The 22,899-nt window shown below is 45.7% G+C and overlaps 1 protein-coding gene across 3 annotated transcripts in view; it reads right to left on the bottom strand.

Annotated features, from left to right (window-relative positions):
* Positions 1-1,134: 1,134 nt before the first annotated feature.
* pik3c2a (phosphatidylinositol-4-phosphate 3-kinase, catalytic subunit type 2 alpha) overlaps positions 1,135-22,899 on the bottom strand; it is a 41,333-nt gene continuing 19,568 nt past the window's right edge. The window contains exons 11-32 of one of the 3 annotated variants that reach the window (XM_042341369.1): positions 22,517-22,639; positions 21,847-22,014; positions 20,987-21,098; positions 19,394-19,533; positions 18,613-18,801; positions 18,102-18,195; positions 17,346-17,440; positions 15,846-16,026; positions 14,839-14,940; positions 13,698-13,790; positions 12,399-12,528; positions 11,707-11,843; positions 10,950-11,119; positions 9,606-9,762; positions 9,297-9,403; positions 8,903-9,110; positions 8,393-8,517; positions 7,641-7,758; positions 6,745-6,826; positions 5,969-6,075; positions 4,577-4,702; positions 1,135-4,178 (exon numbers count right to left, since the gene is read on the bottom strand). In XM_042341369.1, coding sequence (XP_042197303.1) covers positions 3,996-4,178; positions 4,577-4,702; positions 5,969-6,075; positions 6,745-6,826; positions 7,641-7,758; positions 8,393-8,517; positions 8,903-9,110; positions 9,297-9,403; positions 9,606-9,762; positions 10,950-11,119; positions 11,707-11,843; positions 12,399-12,528; positions 13,698-13,790; positions 14,839-14,940; positions 15,846-16,026; positions 17,346-17,440; positions 18,102-18,195; positions 18,613-18,801; positions 19,394-19,533; positions 20,987-21,098; positions 21,847-22,014; positions 22,517-22,639 — 2,947 coding nt within the window. In that variant the 3' untranslated portion in view covers positions 1,135-3,995. Of the gene's footprint in view, positions 4,179-4,576; positions 4,703-5,968; positions 6,076-6,744; positions 6,827-7,632; positions 7,759-8,388; positions 8,518-8,902; positions 9,111-9,296; positions 9,404-9,605; positions 9,763-10,949; positions 11,120-11,706; positions 11,844-12,398; positions 12,529-13,697; positions 13,791-14,838; positions 14,941-15,845; positions 16,027-17,345; positions 17,441-18,101; positions 18,196-18,612; positions 18,802-19,393; positions 19,534-20,986; positions 21,099-21,846; positions 22,015-22,516; positions 22,640-22,899 lie in introns of those variants that run through there. The other 2 variants (XM_042341370.1, XM_042341371.1) reach the window with 2 other exon arrangements.

Here is a 22,899-nt window from a genome sequence, read left to right as displayed (position 1 = left end):
TGATCGGCGCGAAGGCTTTGACCTGCTCCGTTCCCGACCTGGGCCGGTTCACCCTCCTTAGCGTGACCTGGTGCCCCCGGGCTCCCCCGAGACACCATATAGACGCCGAGCTTAGCGCGGACGCCCGATCGGCACAGGCCGCTGCAGCCAGAACTCCTGGCCTCAAGCGATCCACCAGCCTCAGCCTCCGAGCAGCCGGATAACAGGCGCGCGCCACCGCGCCCGGCGAGGGTTGCGGCTGCGCTTGGTGGCCATGTAGCTGAGCGGCGCGGTGACGTCACGCGCGACGTGACTCCTCCCCCTCTCTCTCCCTCCCGCCCTCTCCATCCCTCCCGTGCGTGCGTGCGCGATGACGTGTCGGCAGCGGGGCGGGTTGTCGCTGTGACTGACAGCTTTGTAGCTGACCGGCGCGGTGACGTCACGCGCGGCGCGACTCCTCCCTCCCCCGCTCCCTCTCCATCCCGTGCGTGCGTGTGTGCGCAATGACGTGTCGGCAGCGGGGCGGGTTGTCGCTGTGACTGACAGCTTTGTAGCTGACCGGCGCGGTGACGTCACGCGCGGCGCGACTCCTCCCTCCCCCCCACCCTCTCCATCCCGTGCGTGCGTGCGTGCGCGATGACGTATCGGCAGCGGGGCGGGTTGTCGCTGTGACTGACAGCTTTGTAGCTGAGCGGCGCGGCGACGTCACGAGGTGACCGATTTTTTTTTCCTTTGTTTTAAGTGCCGGACGTGGTGACGCGCGGATTGGGCGTCTTCACGCCCAATTGTGCGGTTTTTTTTGCTGTGCCGGGCGTGTAAACAGCAGCTTTGGGCGGGTTCCTAATTAATAATAATAGGATTTGACTCAGCGCCGCATAGTGACGCCTCAAAGCGTTTCACAGAATATACCGTAAAGTGAATTGGCCGTATATTTTGTGGGCGAAACGCAGCAGCCAATTGCCCACAGCAGCGTCGTCCCACAAACAGTCTGCGGATTGAAGTGACCAATTTATTATGATTGTTAATTTTTTTGTTGAAGGGATTATTACCGCTGGAAAAGCGACCTTTCGGCTGCTCTCAGCAAGAAAGTCCCTTCCAAAAATAATCAGCAGTTTCATAATCAGACAACTGCAGCCACAGAATCAAAGCCGTTTGTGATTTTGAAATGGTCTTTATTAAAAACAAGTTACATCTTGACATATACTTATGGAGTCACATTTAGTCCATTAGAATGCGGACAGGATTTAGATAGAAATACTGTACATCTTCAAAGTAAAAAGATACATATGGGTCGAACATACTTGTGGTTCTTAGAGCTACAGGTAACGCAGATCATTCAAGGCAACGTTTTTGCTCCCCAGTGTGCTTCTGCTTTGCCTTTTACACTTAATACACTCACAGTGTCAAATGACAATATATAAAACAGTACAGGCATACAACAGATTACAAAGATAGGTTTTATTTTCATTAAAATACTTGTTTGATTTGTAATTGTATGGTAGATTCTGCAAACTGACTTTATAAACCTCATTTCCATTGTGAATGATAGCAAGATGGAATACAAAAAGGTAATCGGTCACACGTTTTAAGGCCAAATTGCAATCTTTCTGTCGTCAAATTCTGACGTCAGCTGCATTCAGTCACTATAGTAACGAGAGTCTCTAATTGCACCTTTCAAATACTGAAAGCGTTCCACAGAACATTTTCTCCTCTCTCTCAGCCTCCTCCCCCCACTCCAAAAAAAAATCAATGCTTGCTCCTATCCACCAGAAAACTTCTTCCAAACATTGAACTTCTCCCCCCATGGTGAAGGTGTAAGCACAGGTTTTTGTTCAAAAAAAATACACAAGACTGAACATTATATTTACATTAAAAAAACCAAGAGCAGCAACATTTGATTGTGTCCAATGCTAATGTGAATGGTGATCAATAGGAGCTTTGTACACAAAGACAGATGGAAAGATTCAACAAGGGAAGGTGAATGTGTCAGAACTGTGATCTCTTTTACAGGGACAGGATTTCCTCTTTCCTTTTCTTTCAGCCAACTTTCAGCCCATTACACCAGTCAGCATTCACCACTCCAGCTTAGCCTTGGCTTTAAGGTTCTATGCTTCAAACTAAATTGTAAACCTATTCATACACACGCGCACAATTTTAAACATCAGTGGGTTTAAACATAAGTGAAACGTGTTGAAAGGTATGTTTTGGATGACTGTATGACAGCCCTGGGCAAAACCTCATGCAAAAGGGGATGGTCTATTTAAAGCACCTCAAAATCTACCACAAGACATATGCAATCAATGTGAACTCTCCTTGTTTGGATAGAAGGGGATCAGAGAAGATTTAGAAGTCAGGACCATTGAAGGGAGGCACTGCGAACAGATAATTTGCTCAAAACAAGCTTACACAGCAAAGTATTACATTGTCAGCTTGTGCCACATACAGACGCATTCTGAAGCCCACACATTTACATGAATAGTTAGGAGTGCCGCTGCTAAATGTATGACTCAATAATCCTCATTCTTAAAAGCTGTCCCTCAACCAATGGTGATGTGCAACAATGACTTGGGATCTGCCAGTCACTCGCTGCCTCTTCAGAACATATATTATAGGAGCTTGCAGTCACTGGCAGGACTTCTACACACTCATTTCTTTGTGGCTTTCATACCAGAAACTTTGAGCCTTAAAAAATGTTTTATTTGACACTTGACAGAGTTGGTGCTGTTTTACCAGAATAAGACTTGAAGGAAAAAAAACAAAAGCAAAAGTTCTACCAAATTTGCAAAGTTTTAGGTTTTAAAACACTAAATAGTGAACCCATCACTGGAAAGTCACCAACGTATAGATTTAGTAAAGGGTGATATACCTGAATCTGTATGTTTACCATCTACAGGTTACCGTTAAGCATGATAGGCAATGTCACTGCTCAGAAGGGATTGCACTCTACATATATTATATACACACACACACTGAATGCCATTAGTGTTATTTTTCAGCCCCTGCCCCCATGTGTTTCTGTGTTTGACCTGAACCTCGGCGTAACATCTTGTCTGAAGTACTGCATTGTATTGCACTGTCAACCTGGAAGGCAAGTTCAAAGTGCCCGACTTGGGGTTTGACCCCACAATGATTTGACCGCGAGTCAAGAGTGCCGACACTTGTGTTTTGTCAACGGGAATGGCGACTATTCACTTGGGCCTTCAATACCCGAAAGCGGCAGGTCAAGTTGAACTGGTAAGAGATGTATCCTTCTGTTTTAGCATCACTCTCAGCTCCTCTACCAATGACTGTGTTTGGCCGCTTTTAAAAGGGTTGTGCAACAAGCGTTAATTTTAGAAATAAATAGCTTCCTCGCACATCTCAAAATTAATTTCCAAGAACAGGAAGCCAGGTTCCACTTTTACCTACAGTGCACAACAACAACAAACAAGGGATACAACTGCTTCCATTGGCAGCTCTCTTATGTGGAATTTGGGCATTTGATAAAGGAAGACTGTTGCGGCTAGTCTGATTTTACGCCAATTGCAAGGAAAAGCTTTGCATCCCTAGCCAAGTCCAGTGACCTTAACCCCAGCAATGTGAGGGAGACCCTCTGGTTCTCTTGAGGAGGAAGCCAGTTTGAAGCAATAGAGTTCATTAGTATCTACTGTGATTTGGCATGTCCTGCTACCAATAATCATCAAAAAAATAGAGATTTTATTACTTTTTTTAAAAAAAATGAAGGTGGCAGCAAGTGCACGTGTCAGCGCTTTGTTTTTAAATTTAACAACAAACTAGATTGGTCCGTGAGTTAGTTAATATGCATCTGCTTCAGCCCGCAGTTTTGTCCACAGTTAAAACTTCTCCTTTTTCAAGTAAAAGATGTATGTGAATGAGAGATGGAGCTCTTGTTGCGATTGATCCACTTCTCGCTTTTTTGTGGTAATGGCGGGTGGGAGGGGGGGGTTGGGAAAAGGGGCAGGAGAAAAGGAGGGGTTCAGTAGAGAAGGGAAGAATGTGGGTGGGTGGGGTGAGGGCTACAGTACAGGGGCAGCAGTCAGTTTGTACCAGTTGACGGTCTCCTTGCTCAAGTCAAAATCTTTCAGGTCCAATGTAACGCAGCCGAGGTAAACGTTTTCTCGCAAGGATTCCGCACTCAGAACGCTGAGCTGTAACTCCCTCTGCTGAAGAGTTTCTTTACTGTAACTGCTGTACACCAGCTGTGTGTGTGCACGCGCGTGAGAGAGAGAGAGAGAGAAAGAAACACATTTCAAATTCACTGCTGGAAAACGTGAAGAGCTCATCCATTCCGTGCAACAGTTAAACACAGCGACCTGAAAACTGGGGGGTTTATAGTGATCAGAATCATAGAAATTAAGTTAACAACTTGCATTTATTTGGGGCTCTTCTGGCAGTTTAAGAGTCTCGGAGCGCTTCACGCTGACAGGGCTGGACTCGGTGCAACTTGCAAATACATAGGGCACTTCAGGTAGGGTAGTATCAGAGTACTTTACACTACAGGGTGGGATGTCATTCAAGGAAGAGGTGAGCATAGGTCAAAGTGGTAGGTTTTAAGGTGGTGGGGTATTTAAAAAGTTAGTGCAGGGGTGAGACTCACCATTTCATTGTAAGTTGGGTTTCTGGTTTTCCGTGAGACCTTGGTCTTGTGCTTGGTTACTTTGTGTGGATCAGGGAGTAAATAGGTCTTTACATATGGGCTTGGATCTGCTCCATCCTCCGTCACCTAGTTTCAGCACAGAGCAATGGTCAGAGCAATGGCCTTCACTTTCACTCAAAGAATCCTCTAAGTTGAGGTGTACAGGCACAGAACAATGAGAAAAGATCAGGCAAAGCAACAATGCTTCCACAAAAATAATGACCCTTGCATCTTACATAGTGCTTAGAATGTCAAAGTGCTTTACAGTCTGTAGAGACTGTAGGCAAACAATATTTGCAAAGCGATGTACCACAGCCAGACATGAAGTGAGTGACCAATTTATTTCAGAGGATTGCTAGCCTGGACACCATGAGAAACTCCCTTTGCTTTTTTTAAATGTGCAATGGGATCTTTAATGTCCATCTGGACAGGCAGACGGGACTCCAGTTTAATGTCTCCTCTGAAGGACGGCACTTGCAACAATGCAGCTTTCCTGCCAAACTTTGTACTGCACTGTCATCCGAGATGGTAAGCTCAAAGTGCCCCCCCAAGACTTGAACCCACAACAATTTGACCCTGAGTCAAGTGAACTGCCACTTGATCCACATTCCGAGTTAACATTTCTCCATCATCCAATTTCTTTCACCAGCTCAGGCTGGATGGGTCAAATAGTTTCCTCCTTTGCTGCAATTTCTAGATTTCATTTATTTTTGCAGATTATCGGTGCAGATTAGCTTCTGTGTTTGCCTCAGTCAGGCATCGCATTGCATGTAATGTAATTTTGTATAGTATTGTATTCACTCAGTTAAAGCACTACCTATAAATCTTAAGTAACGTGTACCTGCTAGTCAAGAGGTTGTCTGTACAATTATATAAATCGTACAGGACAGTGTTTCGTTGGAGCAGCTTTAGCTGTCTCTAGGGCTGATCTGGCAAATCTGAAAGTGGGTTAAATCCTGGTGGGAAACATCCCAAGTTTAAATGTTTCCACAAAAACTAGGTCAGGCTAATCTTTTTAAAAAAAACTTTTTTTCCTTAATGCACAATGCATTCTTAAAGGGAAAGGGTGCCACTGAAGGTTAAAGATTTAAAAAATTGCATTAACATTGAAACATTAGTGTTGCTCGAGACAAGTTCCGTTGATGTTGGCTCTCAGAGTTAGTGTGAGAAGCTAGTTGAAGTAAATTGAAGAGTGGTGACATATGTCAAAGCGCGACTGCAGAAAGCGAGTGCAAGCAGCGAGGAGGATGGGGCCAGATACACCTCTCCTTGAGCAGGGATAAAATTGCTCAGAGGGAGTTACTGCCGAGCGAGGGACAGGCTTCCGCACGGCCGAACCAAGCGACTACATACCAGATCTCGGATGTGCATCACCATGATGAAGAGTGTATTGTTTCGATACGAAATGGAGAGCTTGACTTCCCCTCCCACCTGACCCGCCCCAGGGCTCGGGGGAACGTCTACAAAAAGGAGAATTGTGTTTTAATTAAAACATCACACACAGATACACCCTTCCCACCACCCCCCTCCCCCACCAAATAAAAGGTGCATTAGACACAATGAACAAGTGAGTTCCCACATCAATCTCAAATCTAAAATTTGGTCTTTTTAGAATCATATTGTGAGGTATTAAAGGGTTAATGGGGTGAATATTTGAGTTAATGGAAGGGATCAGAGCCAGATAGTCTGTTGAATTTGTTAGATTGAGATAATCTGTTTATCGCTCGTAAGGTGTAAAAATGTTGGTTAAGTGGGTTCGGTCTATGGCTTTTTTGCTGATGGCTGTAATTCTTTGCCATCGATGGCAATTACAGGCACCTGCAATTCCTGAATGTAAAAGCCTTCATACAAGCCCCACAATAAACCTCAACGACTCCTGTTAAAGAAGTGACTTTGGTTTCCCCGGCCTCTCCCTCCAGCCTGCTCCGTGTCTCCCACTCCAGCATTCGCCGGCAAATTTTCAGCCATTCTGCTCCTCTCTCTGGAACTCCATCCCGAGCTCCGCCGACTTTCTCACCTCCACACCATCACTTTTGAAGCCTGCTTGCCTCTATGTGACTAAGCTTTTGGTCATCTGCCCAATGTGAAAGCCATTGTTTAAATATAAATTGCATTGGGGGTTATCTTACCTCTGAGTTTCACCATTCCATCAATTCCTTCTGCCTTCTCATCCCGCGCCAGAGGATGGAAAAAGGTGTAGACAAGGTCACACTGGAAAGGGCAAAGAAAATCCAGTTTTTAGCTTTAAAACAATTCACAATCGATCCAGTCTGTCATTCATTTATTTTTAATAATTATTATAACAATAGTTTATACCTCCAATTCAATTTTGCAATATAAAATTTGAGCAGATTCAAATGCTGAAGAGCTTATAGCTTTCTATGAAAAACAGTGGGATTAAATCATTGCGGTCTTTCAACAGCGGTCACGATACAGAAACACAATTTTGCTGCAGTTTTATTCCAAGTCTGGTTAATGTTTAAGAAACTAGAAAACCCAGGGCCAAGGGCAACACATCTGTTGCCAGGAAGGAGCAGACAATCCAGTAGAACCAGGTGACATTAGGATTCGGTACAAGTCCTTCGGGTGAGATGTTAAACTGAGGTGTCGTCTACCTGTTCAGGTGGACGTAACAGCTTCTACTGCAATCACTCTGCGACGCTACACTGGATGAGGGACGCTATATAAATGCAGGTTGTTCTATTCGAAAAGAGTTACTCCTGATGTCCTGGCAAACAATCCCCAAAATAACACTGTCTCACTCATTTCATGGCTGTCTGTGCTGCAGCGTTTGCCTACAAATACAGTCACTACACTTTACAGCAATTCCTGCGAAGCACTTTGAGGCGTCCTTCAGATGAGATAAGGCACCGATACCAACTGCAAGGATTATTATTAGTAGTAGTAGTAGGTCACTTTGGGGGGAACCGGAGCTCAGAGTTCAGGTTTGGGACAGTGCACATTTGGAATCTGGACCGGCTCAAATCTGGATTGACCTTTGCTTATTCCTAACTTACATTCTTACCTCAGCCACCTCGGGGGAGCTGCTCATCAGACACTGCACGTAGTTGTTGAGCTCCACCTTCCGTTTGGCTGCCACGTCTTTAATGTGAGTGCGTCCCAGCACCACTTTGTTGGGGAAGCTGAAAAGATATTGGAGGCTTCAGCATCTTTACTAAGATCAAAACAGCATAGACACAGGTCCTTCGGCCCAGCTAATCCACGCTGGTGTTCATACGCCACCCAAGCCTCCACCCCTCCTAAATCCCTATGTACCAACGTGTATCTAAAGAAATTCCTCTGAAACTCCCTCTAAGGTCTACCACTGGCTATTTTATAATCATTCCTCTGTCCCTCACTTTAACCCACCTGTTTCAGCAACTGGACTCGTCCTAAGGAATCAAACTTCAGTTGTTTTGAAGTATTCATAGGAAGTTTTCCTTCCTCTCCAGAATCTACATTAGAGCTTTCTCCTTAATGACCTTATACCCTTAGAGGTTAAAAGACCTTTTGTCTTTCCTCCCATGAATTATTCCCACTGCTCCCCTTCCCCATATCGACAATAGAAAATGCATCAGCCTTGGTTGCATTCACCTACAGTCACTACAGTTTCACAATGAATCCTGCAAAACACTTAGAGACATCATCCCGATGCAAAATGCGTGACATCAATGGCAAGGATTATAATTTTATTTTACGGATTTGAAGACGACAACGTTTTTTTAATGAAAACATACAATCAAAAGCTGTGAGAGCCATGACGAGAGACTGACCTACCCTGGCAGTTTCCACAGGGGGAAGAGGAGGCCCAGCTTGTTGTGCAGCTCCTGAAACTCATCAAAGGTCCTGAAGATAAACGTGGAATCCATCTGCCCGTCACGTAAAACTCGCACCACGTAGATCTGACAAATAGAAACGAACGCCATTAACAAGGTCTTTGAGGAGAAGCCTGCTTTACAAAGTCATCGTGATATTTGCCCATTGTTTGCCAAACTCAGTTGGTAGCGTTCTCAAGCCTGAATCAGAAGGTAGTGGGTTCAAGCCCCACGTTGAGACTTAAGTGTACCTTGACAGTGCAATGCAGTGCTATCTGACATACGTCCTTCAGATATATGCTTTTCTATCTCATAGGCACACTTTTTCCTTGCCACTTAGATGAATAGGATGAACATCTTCAGGTTTAAAAAGCTGCCCCAATACCTTCAATTGAGCTCTTTGTGCCAACGGTGGAAATGGTGGGCAGTGGGTGCTTTCTCCCGCCCGGCAGGGCTGGCTGATGCAACTTACGTAGTATTTGTCGGGGTTGTACCTCTTCTGGTACGTGAAGATGGTCACCTCTTTGATGCGGCTGTCTTGCTTCAGGGAATAGGTCTTGGGCGAGAAGGAGAGGATAGCCTGCTCTGTGGACGGCAGCCCCGAAAAGCGCAGCTGAGCCAAGTTGTGAATGAGGAAGTTGAACTTGGTGGCCATGCTGCCCAAGCTGGACTCAATCAACCTGCAACACAGCAGCCAACCCATAACCTTCACCGGCGACAAAGCCAATTTAACCCAGCCCTCTTACCTTGACACTGATCTGCTCGTTTCACACAAGCGTCCATCAAAAGGACCCTTTGTGCCATTTCTAACACCTTCCCCCACTGCCCTCCCAACCTCCTTCTCCCTTGGGCGCAAAGTGACGTACCTGGTGAAAAAGATGGTGGCTTCTGCGTCTGTTGTTTGTGTTTGGAGAGCATCCTGAACGTACTTCAGATCCTGAATGGTGAGCTCCGGTAACCCAGAGGACAGCATCTGACAGACACACGGACAGACATAGCTGATTTCATTTCTTTTTGTCCTTAAAATCATTACCAAATACTGTCACTGTATTTGTAGATGAACACAGGTTACCAACCTCCCATAAAATATACAGTCAACTTATTTTATGGTATATTCTGTGAAGCGCTTTGAGACGTGATAAGGTGCCATATCCAAATACAACGATTATTATTACCAGCGACAGGAGATTCAGGAAGTGGCTGGCGTGTTTCCGGATCAGGTTGTACGACTGGCAGCAGAGATCCACGAACAGCTGGAAACGACTGGTGGGCTTCTCGCCACCGTTAATCACGTAAGCCATGTCTGACGTCAGGACAAACGGAGCCCGATCCCTGTGGTAGAGAGTGGAAGTAGTGTGGGGGGGGTGGGGGTGGGAAGAAGAGGGAGAGAAATGTTTAACAATTAAAGTCCCCACTCACCCAACCACAGCTTCTCTCACTCATCACCGTTCATATCGCAATACCAAAACCATTTCAGGTATGCTACTATACTATACATGGAAATTCCCACATCAGGAATACAATGCACACACTCTCTCCCCCACCCCCCCAGGAGGAATGCACCTTGCTTACCTAATTGCAGGGAGTATTATGCGCAGGTTGGCAAGAGCTTTGGGGTGTGTGTTGGGGTAACTGCTGGAATTTAACCAGAAATTCCAGAATGCCTTTCTATTTAACGTGAAATAGAAAGGCATTCAATAATTACATTTTAAGTGACGTTTTGCTAACTACACAGGAGGTCTTGCGGAACTGAGGAAGATCCAGACAGTATTATAATTTCCTGTAATCTCATTTTGATTTTCAGAATATACATCCTTTCCAAAAAAAATGTGCATTTGCCTGTGAATTCTCAGTAAAAAAAAACTTCGGAGCAATAGCTGCAATACCCAAGTCAGCCACTCGATGGAGATGCGGCGATGCACTGAATACATGTACCCAGAACAGCACAGCAATAAATACAGGCGTCTAATTATAGCGGTTTATGTTAAAACACACCCGAGGGGGGGAGGGCGGGGGTGAGGAGGGGAAGAACACATCAACCAACCCACACCATTAACAGCCCATAAACAAGAGAGAATTAGAATTATCTGAAAAGGAGAGGTATAAAAGAGTGTTTAAGGGGGGCAAATGCAGGAAAATGGGGTTAAACAGATGGGCTGAATGACTGTGCTGTAAGTTTCAATGGTTCTATCCAGCAGCAATTAAAAGCGTCACCAGCAACACAATAAAAACAGCAGATGGGAATCAATATTTAAGTCAAATAAATCATCCCACTCAACAACTGTTAACGCTGCAAGCTGAAGCCCCAATGGTAGGATGGTCCTCGCTGGACAAGCAGCGGGAAAACTTGCCAGACAGCAATATCAATAGCGAGCTAAAACAATGGTTTTAGCTGGTTGGACTCCATCAGTATTCTAATGCGCACACTGAGGTCCCCAAGCTTTGGCTCTTGCCAACCTGCGCCTAATACTTTCTCCACCCCATTTCTTTTGGAAAATTTGCAGGAGAAGCCACCTCACCTTTTGAAGCTCCCAAACATCTGAGCGTGACCCAGGAATTTCCCAAAGTCGATGTGGAACATGTGGCCGGTGGATCGCAACATGATGTTGTCATTGTGACGGTCGCAGATGCCCAGCACGTAGGTGGCTACACAGCAGCCCGCACACGAGTAGATGAAGTTCTCAGATGCCTGCAGGCGGGATGCAATAATAAATAACAATGATATTAAAAATAACAGTCCTTACATTTGTACAGCGCCTTTCATGTCAGGAGGATGTCCCAAAATGCTTCACAGGATATACAATAAAGTGCTGTGACTGTGTTTTTGTGGGCGAATGTGGCAACCAATCTACATACAGTAATGTCCCACAAACAGCCATGGAGTGAGTGATCAATTTTATTTTGGGGGATTGTTGGCCAGGATATTGACCGGGAGAAATTCCCTTCTCTTTTTAAATAGTCCTACAGGATTTTTAATGTGCACCTGGACAGATAGACAAGACCTTGGTTTAACAACTCATTCAAAGGATGGGATCTCCAACAATGCAGCTCTCCTCTGCCACTGTTTCGGAGTGTCAGGCTACACTGAGATGGGATTTTATGTAATAAATCTAACAATATTTGTTTGCAACTGACATCGCACCTATAAGCCACTTCAGTCAGTTTCTGTTGGCATTAATAATAGCACGGGGTTTAAAACAATTGTCCAAGTGAGAAGATCACTGTGTTTTGCAATCAGTTAAGAATAAGCGAGTGGCTCTGTACTGTCGGCGGTACCTTTTCATACTCCTCCTCTGTAGCATTGTACTTCCTCAGCCATTCGGCCAGCGGCTTGTCCTTGAAGGAGCCGGTCACTCCATACTCCACTTGGATCTTCCGCAGGGTTTCTGAAGCGGGCACCAGCTCCACCATACCTGGGAGTGGGGGCGTGAGGTGGGGAAAAATCAGAAATGCCACATTACACGCGGTGTTCAGCTCAAACGTTTCATTGCGCACGGATCTCCTGATTTGAAGCTGAGCGTGATGATTTGTCTGCGCATGAGTTGTATTTCAATAGTATTATCATCAGGTTGAAATGGGCAATGTACACGAGGCATTGGTCTTGGGGATGACGTGGTCTTTGTTCAGCCAAAAAATCACTATCAAACTCTCTTGAAGACGTATTCAACTGCGTAACTGCAGCGACGAGGCCAAGAAGGGGGCTGGCTGTCTGCCAGCGATTTGCACCTAGACCTGACTGAACAATTGCTGAGATCCTGACATGAGATGCGAGAGGTTCCTCCAGCGACTGCAGGTCACTAAATGCTCTCAGCTTCCCATCAATCAGCGCAAGTGTCAAATTACACAACGTTTTGGTTTTGTACAGGTGTAAAACCTACAGAGGCCTTTGAAGAGCCAGCCCTTCTGCATCACCCCTGAACCACACACAGCCAGACTAGCCCTGACCTGACCATTCAGCCCTGACCTACCTTGGTCCTTCCCCGTTGAGATGCATTTGAAAATGACCATGCGCAGGTCTAGCCCTTCCTGAAGCCAGATCTTGTCCATGATCTTGATCATTTGCAGCGCTAACATGTCTTGTCGCAAATCCTCCCCGACCTGGGAGCAATAACGGGGGAAGAGAGTTTCAATTCCTTTCAGATGAAAAAGACAAGACCATGGATCCATGGTGAGCATTTCCCCCTTCAATTCAACAAGAAGGTGGATGGGATAGTGACTAGCAATACAAAGCTTTGAAGCATTGATGTCCAATTCCTGAGCTTCAAAGCCTTCTCGAACCAAGATCCAACAACAGTGGCAGCTCGGTTGGTCTCTCTGGGTTAGAAGGTTTCGCCCACAAAATGAAGTCAATCCACTTTCTAGTACATTGGTGAAGCCCTTTGAGACGTCTCAATGACATGATAAGGCGCTATGACAAATGCAAGGATTATTATTATTATGGGTTGATGTGCATAGCTTCATTCTGAGGTGACACTGGAATGCAGTATGTGGGGGGGAAATAAATCACTACATTGTTGGTGGTGTCATCCCTTGGACGAAGCTATAAGCCTACGTCTCATCCTTTTGTCCAGTTGAACCCCAAAGCAGCAAGAGCCAAAACTTGGGGAGTCTCAGCGTCTGCGCTTGATAGGGAGAGGAGGCACGGCTGGAGGTTAACCAGTTAAAACTGCACAAAAACTCAGGTAATGCAGAATGTCGTATTGGTATCCTGGCAGCCAGATGGTTACCACAGTGATTTAGATACCGTTCATGCCATTCTCCCTCAGTCCTCAGACTTGTGCCAGTTATCACCATTCCAATCTCACTGCTGAGTTGGCAGTCACCTCCTATCAACACATTTCACAGGTCTAGTACTTCAGACACTGGCTGGTTACAATGGTAACAACTAAAACAATATAAAGTTCACAATCGTCATCATAATAATTAATAATACTAATGATGGTCTTTGCATGTGATATAACGCCTTTTATGTCGTTGAGACATCTCAAAGCTCTTCACTGGATATACTGTAAAGTGGATAGACTGTATTTTGTGAGTGAAATGCGGCAGTCAGTTGTGCACAGCAATGTCCCACAAACAGCCATGGAGCGAGTGACCAATCTTATTTGGGAAACTGTTGGCCAGGTCACCAGGAGAGAGAAACTCCCTTCTCTTTACCAATCGTGCAATGGGGTCTTTAATGTCCAGCTAAACAGACGGATGGGACCTCGGTTTAACGTCTCATCCTTTTACCCAGAGATCTGAACGTCTGCAGTGGGAGCTCTCACCTTAAACATTACATTGATCTCATCCCCCAGTGGGTCTGCGTTAACCAATGCTACCTTCAGTGGCACTGCATTGGAATTGAAGAAAGAGCAGGCCTGCAAAAAGGAAATAGACACCAAGTTAACAATTGAGGGCCTTGAACAGTGAAACTATGGCATTTAACAGAAAAGCAGCTAATCTTCACCTCGCACCATCAAGGTCAGTAGATTGTGATTAACGAGTAGGCTTTCCCCTTTACTTCTATAGATACAGAGCTTTATTTGTAGTCCTCTCCCCAGTGCTGCCGTGCCTGAGATCAGCTAACTCAAGTGTAGAATAGAGAGCAACCCAGACACCTTGCCTTGAGGGTGTGACCTGGCCACATGAACTGGATAAACCTGCCTAACCACCTGGGGAGCCTGTAGCAGAAATGAAGAGCCAGATCAAAGGAGTTCGGGTTTGGTTTGTACACAGCGATGGGCACAACACAACGGAAAGCCACACCGACGTAAATAACTCACTAAAAATATCTGCCAAAAGTCACATTACTACAGGCCAACAGAGACTGAGTTACAGAACAATGTTCACATGCAGTAATGTGCTGGAAGCAGACTACGATGTACAACCAAACATCTGTAACAAGTTAGTGTAATATCCAATGCTGAGCATGAAGAGATGCAATGAGACCAGACTGTTCAAGGGACCAATGGGCTTCTTTCAAACACACACACACTACACACACACTAACTAACACACATACCCACCCAGCATCTCAAAGCACACTCTGGATATCTCAAACCTTGCCTCTTCCCAACCTGCGCCTAACGCTCTCCGGAGTTACGTTAGCAGGGTGTGTGGCGAAAGGGAGAGAGTACATTTAATTCTAGACGAGGGAAAATTTCCATTTCTGAAAGATTGTGTCAAAGGAACATTGGCACAGGTGCAAATTACCCAACATTGCAGACTGTGCAGTCGCAGTAGGTGATAAAGAGGTGACAGTTTCGTCAACAGCTCACCAGCTGACCCACATATAGTAGTCTCATTTGGGGAAACTCCAGCTCAATAACACCAAAGTGGAGATAGTGATTGATGGAATTCTACAACAACAACATTTTATACCACCTGTCATGTCGGAAGGACGTCGAGAGGCACTGAAATTCCTACCTTAACGTTGAGCTCCTTCGCAACCAAGCTCGGGTTCAGTGGCAGCCGAAACTTGTGCTTGAGGGAGCACTGGACACCCTCCATACCCTCCTGAAGGGTGACCTGTGGAGAGGGATCAAAAGAGAGAGAGCAGGGGCCAGTGTCAGAAAGAAATTTCCAAGATGCTTTATTGATCGCCATTGCTCCACTTATCTAGAGTGAGGTGGTGGAACAGGGACATGACTGTGCTCTGAAGTACGGGCGAGGAACAAGGGAATGGTGTAAATGTCCTGGCTCGGCTCCCTCACTCTCACCTGCAGCTCAGAGTTGCTGAATTACCCATTGATTGTAACACGGACTGAGATTGTCAGCAGCTTTAAAGCTCACCTTAAAAAGGTACGCTCTTGATTTGCCTCCTCCGCATCAGCCTTTCAGTCCCAGATAAAAACCTACCCCTTTGACCAAGCCCATGTCCACCCCTCCACCCAAGTAGATAAGAACCTTGACGGGGTAAAGATCTGAGATCAAAACCAGGTCGTAGCAGCCATGTAGTCAAGGGCAGGATAAGCACATGCTCTATTCTGGACAATATAATAATTAGGTATCCTGCCTTTCAGGTCAGGAGGACGTCTCAAAATGCTTCTCAGTCTAGTGTAGTGGCCATGTGTTTTGCGCACACACGCCTACTGGAGTAGAAGTCAGGCCCTGGTGTGGGTTGCTATGACATGTAGCAGTATATGAACCAAGCTCTTTAGCATCATTGAACTTCAGTCATTTCTGGCTTCAGAATGGGAAGCTCTGGACATTAGGCTATTTTAGGTGAGAGACTGATTTGATGTGGGAAAACCACCAGGTCCCAGTGTGAATTTTCAGCACTGAAGAATAATTGACTCAACAGCAATCCAGGAGGCATGCTGCAGAACAACGAGCCCGATTTGCCAACGTATCTTACTGACAGCTCATAAAAATGCCTGTGATACACACACACACACACACACACACAAACCTCCCGCTGACAGGACACGTACCTGTCTGGCCGATCCACTCGCCAGCCGCACCTTCTCCGCCACCATTCCCACCTTCTGCACCAGCCAGCTCTGCTTCTCAAACTCCTCCCGCAATGCCCTCCCGCACACGCACAGCAGGCCGCCCAGAATCAGCTCGTAACGCACTCCGAAGTGAGGGTTGTGGAGGGAATCCTTCAGCAGCCTAGAGACATGGACACAGGGCACGAAACGCTTATGCCAAGTCCTTTGGAAGCTCGGGAACACAAATGCTTCCGATAAAGGTGTATGTGTGTGGGGGGGGGGGGGGGGGGAGAGAGCATATTACTTGCCGTATTTGGAGACAGTAGGGTACACTCCCCCTCACAGAAGCTTCAGCATTTAAATAATACAATTAGGTACAAAACTGAGAGGAGGAAAAACAAAGGTAGAAAGGGCACTGCATTGTTAGAGGTGCCTGCCTTTGGATGAGACAACCGAAGCCTCGTCTGCCTGCTCAGGTGGACGTTAAAGATCCCGCGGTACTGTTCAAAAACAGGCGGGAGTTTCTCCCAGTGTCCTGGCCACCAATCCTCTGAATAAAATTGGTGACTCACTCCATGGCTGTTTGCAGGATATTGCTGTGCGCAAACTGGTTGCTGAGTCCACCGACAAATACATTCCCTACACATGACAGTAATTACTGCAAATCGCTTTGATGGTTTACGCAACTACAGTGGATCAACTGCGAGGATTATTACAACATTCTCTAAATTGCTGTCTTTTACAGTTACAAAGAAAAGTATTTGAGCTATGCTGGCTCGGGAGCTAACAAGGTACTCGCTAAACTATATTCCAAAGCGAATGAGCAGCAGCTACATCGAAGTGGGGTCTCCAGGACACACAAGCTCAAAGATGGTTTCCAAGCACGCACACACATGCATGCGGACACATGCACGCGTGCAGATCAGTGAAGCCACTTAGTGAAGCCAGGCTGCAATTTGGCAACTCCTGCACACATATGTGAGCTTAAGCACATCTGCATTCCTGTGTGAAGAGGTATGTGTTGCTGGCTGGCAGCCTTAAACAACTAGTTTTGTTCTTGCTGTGTTGCAAGCAAACCCCCAACAGATGCCAGACACCCAGTCACGCACGATAGGAGCTGCGTTCGTTCAATCATTGCTTTTATACTCCACGCAGCTTCCACACGAAGGGGGGCTAATTTGCGGTATTTCATAACAAGCAATCAAGAATCCTGCAAGCGTGATTCCTTCCACTCCAGTAAATGCGGGCTTCATGCTAAACTGACGGAACTGTGTTCTAACACGATCCACTACCACGGTTCCTACTGTTAATGGCATTAAGGAATCTAGTTGATTTTGTCAGGTTGATTGATGCTGCTTCTCATGGTTTGCAGTCTGATGGAAGCGTTGGGTGTAAGACTAGAAACTAACCCCCCACCCCACCTTCTGACTCAGAGGTGAGAGTACCACCGACCCAGCCAGGCTGACATTTCAGTTCCAAATGAGAGATCGGGCTTCTTACCAGTACAAGTGATGTGCTACAAGAATGCTTCCCAGAGCCCGAGACAAGAGGAACCTCACCAAGGCGCTGCTCAGGTAACACTCGTACTTCACAGCCTAGAGAATGAAAACAGCGTAGGTTAGGAAAGCTTTCATAGATTCCTAGAAGGGACAGCTCAAACAAGCCAATTGGCCAATCCAGTCCGGCCACCAACAACACATTGCATTTATATAGCACCTTTCATGTCGGAAGGATGTTCCAAGATGCTGGACAGTTAAGGGGTGGCACCCTAGCTGTGGGTTGCAATCAAGAGGGTTGGAGGACAGGGGAAGTGGGAGTGTGGCTGAAGGCACGGTCAAAGAGGAAGGTCTTGAGGCCTGTCTTGAAGGAGGTGAGGGAGAGGCTAGTGTTTATACTACACACAAGTCCCTAGATCTTATCTCTAGTCCCATATATGCCAGCCTTTGCCTTGACCCTCTGACCACCGGAAATAATCTTTTCCTATCTGTGTTATTTAAGCCTCCCTTCATCTTATAAGCCTATATCCTATCCCCTCAGCCTGATGAGCTCCAAAGAAAAAAAAGAGAAACATAGGAACTGCTGAACAAAAAGAGCAAGGTCCATCTAGTCCACCTTCTACCATCCTGGTAATCACGTGCTACAATCGACTTCAGTGCTCATGGGTTAGAGGGGAAGCTAAAAGAGAATAGACTGGGGGAATATACACAGGGAGAAGGTAGGGAGCGGAAGGAAAAAAGATATGCTGGAACACCTCACCTGTACAAATTGAGGCAGGTAATCCACAAGCTTGTCATCGGTGACTGCTTCGAGCCAGTTCACAGCGACACTTCGCACTTCTTGGTCCGCGAATCTGGAACGAAAACAGCCGTGTGGGTTACAGAGCTGAAACTGTGGAGAATGAATGAAGTGCGGCCTTGCAACTTGCCTCCCGGGGAGACCGGCTCAAATCACAGCTGTTCAACACGCTTCTGGTGCCAAAGAGGCTTTCAGGGGTGTGAAACGCACACAGCACCGCAGTGTGGAAATATTAAGAGCATAGCATTACATTCATAAAGGGTAACTGCACATAATCCCAATGAATTCATAAAGGGAAACCGCAGTCAGTCACAGAGACAGCCCACAATTCACCAGCGAGTTCACCACACAGTGAGGTAGTGAGTGAGCTCCCAACACACCTCACGCATGCTTGTTCGCCAGCACACGCAACACTAAACCAGACGACAGACACCATGGCACATTCTGCTCTTTCAGGGATCATGAGACGTACTTAGAATCCAGCAGCTCCAAGGCGTACACAGGGCAGAGCGGAATCCATTGCTGGAGCAGAGAGTAGATCTCGGGGAGAGAGTCCCAATCCCAGCTCGGAACGCTGGCCAGAATCTTGGGAAGGCTGTTTTTGTGGGAAAAACAGTACTGTCGTTTGTCCCACAGATGTTCTTTGTCAGTTTTAGAAAGTCTGCGGACAAAAGGGCAATTGAGAATTAAAAACACTCTACAAATCCACTGTATTCAATACAGTTTAGAGCAAATTCAGAGCCTCTGTTATTCGAATGCTTTTAATCCCTTCCAAAACTCAACACGCCACAATTTGTTTATTGTCTCAAAAATGCTTTTGCGATAATTTCTCTCAAGTGCTGTGGCTGGACACACAAGTTCCTACGTACAGCCATGAGATGGCCAGCACAGCAGTCCCATCTTTTTTATTATGAAGAGTATTGTAGAAGCCTCTATTTTTATCTACCTCATCCAAGCAACCCATGACCCGACCCCTTCCCTTCCCTGTAGCACTACACAAGAGAGTCAGTCTGGACCCTGAGCTCAAGTTCCAAAGTGGGGCTTCACCCATAACTTTCTGAGCATGAAGTGGGAGTGCGACAGACTGAGCCTGAATTATGTACGTTACTATTTGAGTCTTAGTGGTAACTTGCCAGACTTGGCGTTTATTTTGAGGTAGGGAATGGCGTTTATTCGGAGGTAGGTATATATATTTTAAAAAATATAAGAGTGCAGCAAAATCTAAAAAAAAAACCCACACAGGAAGAACCTACTCAAATGCCGAGTCTTTGGCAAATACATCAAGGAGCTGCTTCTGGGTCTCTGTGTCCAACGTATCAAAGTCCAGTTCAACAACCCGGCTAGGCTGCGGAGGGCAGTAGACAACATCAAAGGCAAAGGATGGAAAGTCCACCTAAATTGTAAACAAAGCAAGATTAAACCCATCAACTGGTGAGGGGTGAAGGTGGGGGAGGGAGGGAAATAGAGAAAAATCAGCCTGAAAACAAAAGCTGTAAGCTTGAGGAACGGGTGTGCTTTTGACTTTTAGCTCACATCTAGTCAGTCCATTTCACAAAGGAAAATCCCGTGAAGAGCTTTGAGATGACACAATAAGGCACTGTATCAAATGCAGCGATTAGTTTTTATCATAAGGAAATTGTGAGAGAGCACCGAGTGACAAGAGGGCATTAGTTTAAGATAGTTAGCAAAGGGTCGAGAAGATTAGGAGCAATTATTTTACACGATGAGTCATGATGATCTGGAAATACCCTTCTGGGTGCTGTGGTGAAAGGCAGGATCCATATTCACTTTCAGGGGACTAGATACAAGTCTGAACAATTTGCAGGGGAATTGGGGAAAAGTAGGTAAATGGAACTTAATGGGGTGTTCTTTCAAAGAGCCAGCACAGACACAATTGGCTTTCTGTGCTGTAAGTTTCTACAGTTTTACGAGTAATTTGTGTACAGAAAAGGTTAGTCATGGCCTGTTCAGGATCAGTAGAACATTATTCAGGGCATCAGATGAGACATTTAATGCAGATGAAGAAGAACTCATTCTGACCATAACGAAATACATGGTTTAAAATGACAACACATTAAAGTTAACCAGTGTTAATGTTAATCCTAAGTATAAAAATTACACAGGCAAAAAAAACACCTCAGGAAAAAAATTTGCATTCTGCCAGTAGTTTTAGATTCACTTTCAGGAAGAAACGGAACCAGGGAAACTCTTCGACTTCCTGTAACAGAACAGTTGCAATTTCAAGACCAAGATAGAAGGCAACTTAAGTTGCAGAATTAGTGGATGACAGGAGGTCCCAAGAATGACCACTATTCAATGGGTATTAGATTCCTCCGGTCTATGGGGCTCTCTTGCAGATTTTGGACTTTCTTGAACTCTTCGCCTTTGGTACTGAAGTTCAAAGTTAACTTGAGGAAATTGGTGGCTTGCTGATTGCCATCGCACAAACCTTCTCCAATTCTTACATTTGATATAGCGCTTTTCACGTCGGGAGGACGTCCCAAAGCGCTTCACAGAACACACTGTAAAGTGAATTGATCCCAGCAACAAAGAGACGAGCGCAATTTGAGATGTCAGCGGCAACTCAATTTACTCAAGCCTCAGATTTCAAGTGTGGCAATGAACCCTTTGGGGAGGGGGTGAGAGAGACTACCTCTAAATTACTTTTCACGCATGCTGTCCCACGCGACATGTATCATTGTGACAATTGTATTCTGGGTGCACCACGTAAGAGGTGTGGGCTTCTTATTCAGAAATTGTCATGTTTGATCTCCCCCCACCGTAAAATTTAAAGGACTGTTGTATTTGAAAATGCATAAATATATGTATGTGCGCGGAGCACTCACTTGCAGCACTATTCTGTCCATTGAGCTGCCTTTTCTATTTATTGTCCCACCAGCTGGATTCCCAAGGATGGACGTCCAGAGCCGTAGCAGCTTTGTTCCACAAGTCAACACGCTGCGGGGGAGGAGGGGAAGGAAGAAAAGTTGAGAGAACTGCCAAAAAAGTAACAAAAAAGATCATCTTGGAAAATCAGCGATTGCAATAAAAGTCAAGAACTGTCACGCAATAATGGAGGGAATGAGAAGGCCATTTGAGCATTCCATCCAGCTTTGCAAAAAGCTTTCTAACCACACACTTTCGAGTTCAAGATCCTCGTCCTCACCTTTGAGGCCACCCATGACCTTGTGCCCGCCTACCTCTCTGACCTGCTGACTCCCTACCAACCTGCCTACTCCCTCCGTTCAGCGGACTCCGGCCTGCTCCATGTCTCCCGCCCACCCTACCATCGGTGGCCGGGCTTTCAGCCTCTCTGCCCCCATACTCTGGAACTCCATCCCACAGTCCCTTCACCTAGTTTCCTCCATTGCCTCCTTCAAGGCTGGTCTCAAGACCCTTCTCTTCGATCGAAGAATTTTCGCTGTGGTTTTAACAGAACTGTCTCACGGGTGAAGACTTGGGAGGACTTTCAGGCCTTTGAACTCCCAAAGTATGCGGTGTGAAAAGAGAACAAGAGTAGGCACCAGTGCGAAACCCCTCCTCATCTTTCTTTCCTCTCCCCCACCCACGTACAAAAAAATAGCCCAAGGTCAGTCTCGCTGCAAACAACACATATAGATGGGGCAACTCTTGTGAAAAAATCAAGACGCCAGGCTCAGCCTGAAAAATTGAGGAGTTTTATGCATAAAAAAATAAGACTGGTTACCGGTTAAAACTGAAAAGTGGCACAGAAACTTGGCCAAGGTACTCCGGCCCCTTCCGTTGCTTGTTAGAATCCGGTGATCCGGCAGCCGAGGGATTCAATATTCCGTACAAACCGAGGCTCAGCATGGACTCCAAGGGCAGCTGAGCAATCGGAATCGGGAAGCTGATCCTGGAAAATGAAATCAGCATCATCGGTAACACAGTGCGCCGTGTGGTGTTCAACACCACTTGTGGGGCTTCACAAGTTAACTTGGTGGGCAGTGGAGATAAAGTTACGAAACTCATGGCAAGGTTCATAGAGCTGATTGCTTAGAACTACTGAGTTATAACAGGGATATTACTACTAATACTTGCATTTGCTGTAGCACTTTATCACGACATTGAGAGATATCTAAAGTACTTTGTAGATGATGCAACTGACCAATTTTAGCAAAGGGAATCAATGGATTGCCACGAGCTAACAAGAGTGACAAATTGAATGGCCTCCTCCTGTTCCACACTCCTATCTAATTGCTGGAACTCCATCCCGGAGTACCTCCAACTTGCTGTCATTCTGCGTAATATTACATTTTAAGGCAAAAGAAGTGGAGAAGTCTCAAAAGTGCTTCACTGAATATATTGTGCATATTCCAGGTACACACAGGAACGCATCAAAATACAGAGGCACTCACAGCTCATCCCACTTGATGTGGCAAAACAAGCCTCGATAGGTCCCAACTTTCTTGGATTGCACTGGTTTGAAGAGATCCTTCCCATTGTGGGTCAATGAGCACATCAGGTAGTACTTTTCAAAGCTGAAATAGATAACAATCATCTGTCAAAGCACATTTCAGACAACAGTCAACGGTGGGAATTTTGGGTACAGAGGAGATTCCAATTTTAGGTACAAAGCCCTAACTGGTCAGTCTTAACTGGATAATAATAATCCTTGCATTTGATACAGCGCTTTTCACGTCTTTTAGACATCTCAAAGCGTTTCACAGAATATACTGTAAAGTGAACTGACTGTATATTTGTGGATAAACGCGGCAGCGAACTGAGCACATCAGTGTCC

Source organism: Callorhinchus milii, unplaced genomic scaffold (assembly GCF_018977255.1).
Source record: "Callorhinchus milii isolate IMCB2004 unplaced genomic scaffold, IMCB_Cmil_1.0 Scaffold17, whole genome shotgun sequence".
In the NCBI taxonomy this organism is placed as follows: Eukaryota; Metazoa; Chordata; class Chondrichthyes; order Chimaeriformes; family Callorhinchidae; genus Callorhinchus; species Callorhinchus milii.
Note: the sequence above shows the minus strand (reverse complement) of the source record. Positions and strands in the feature narration are given on the sequence as shown.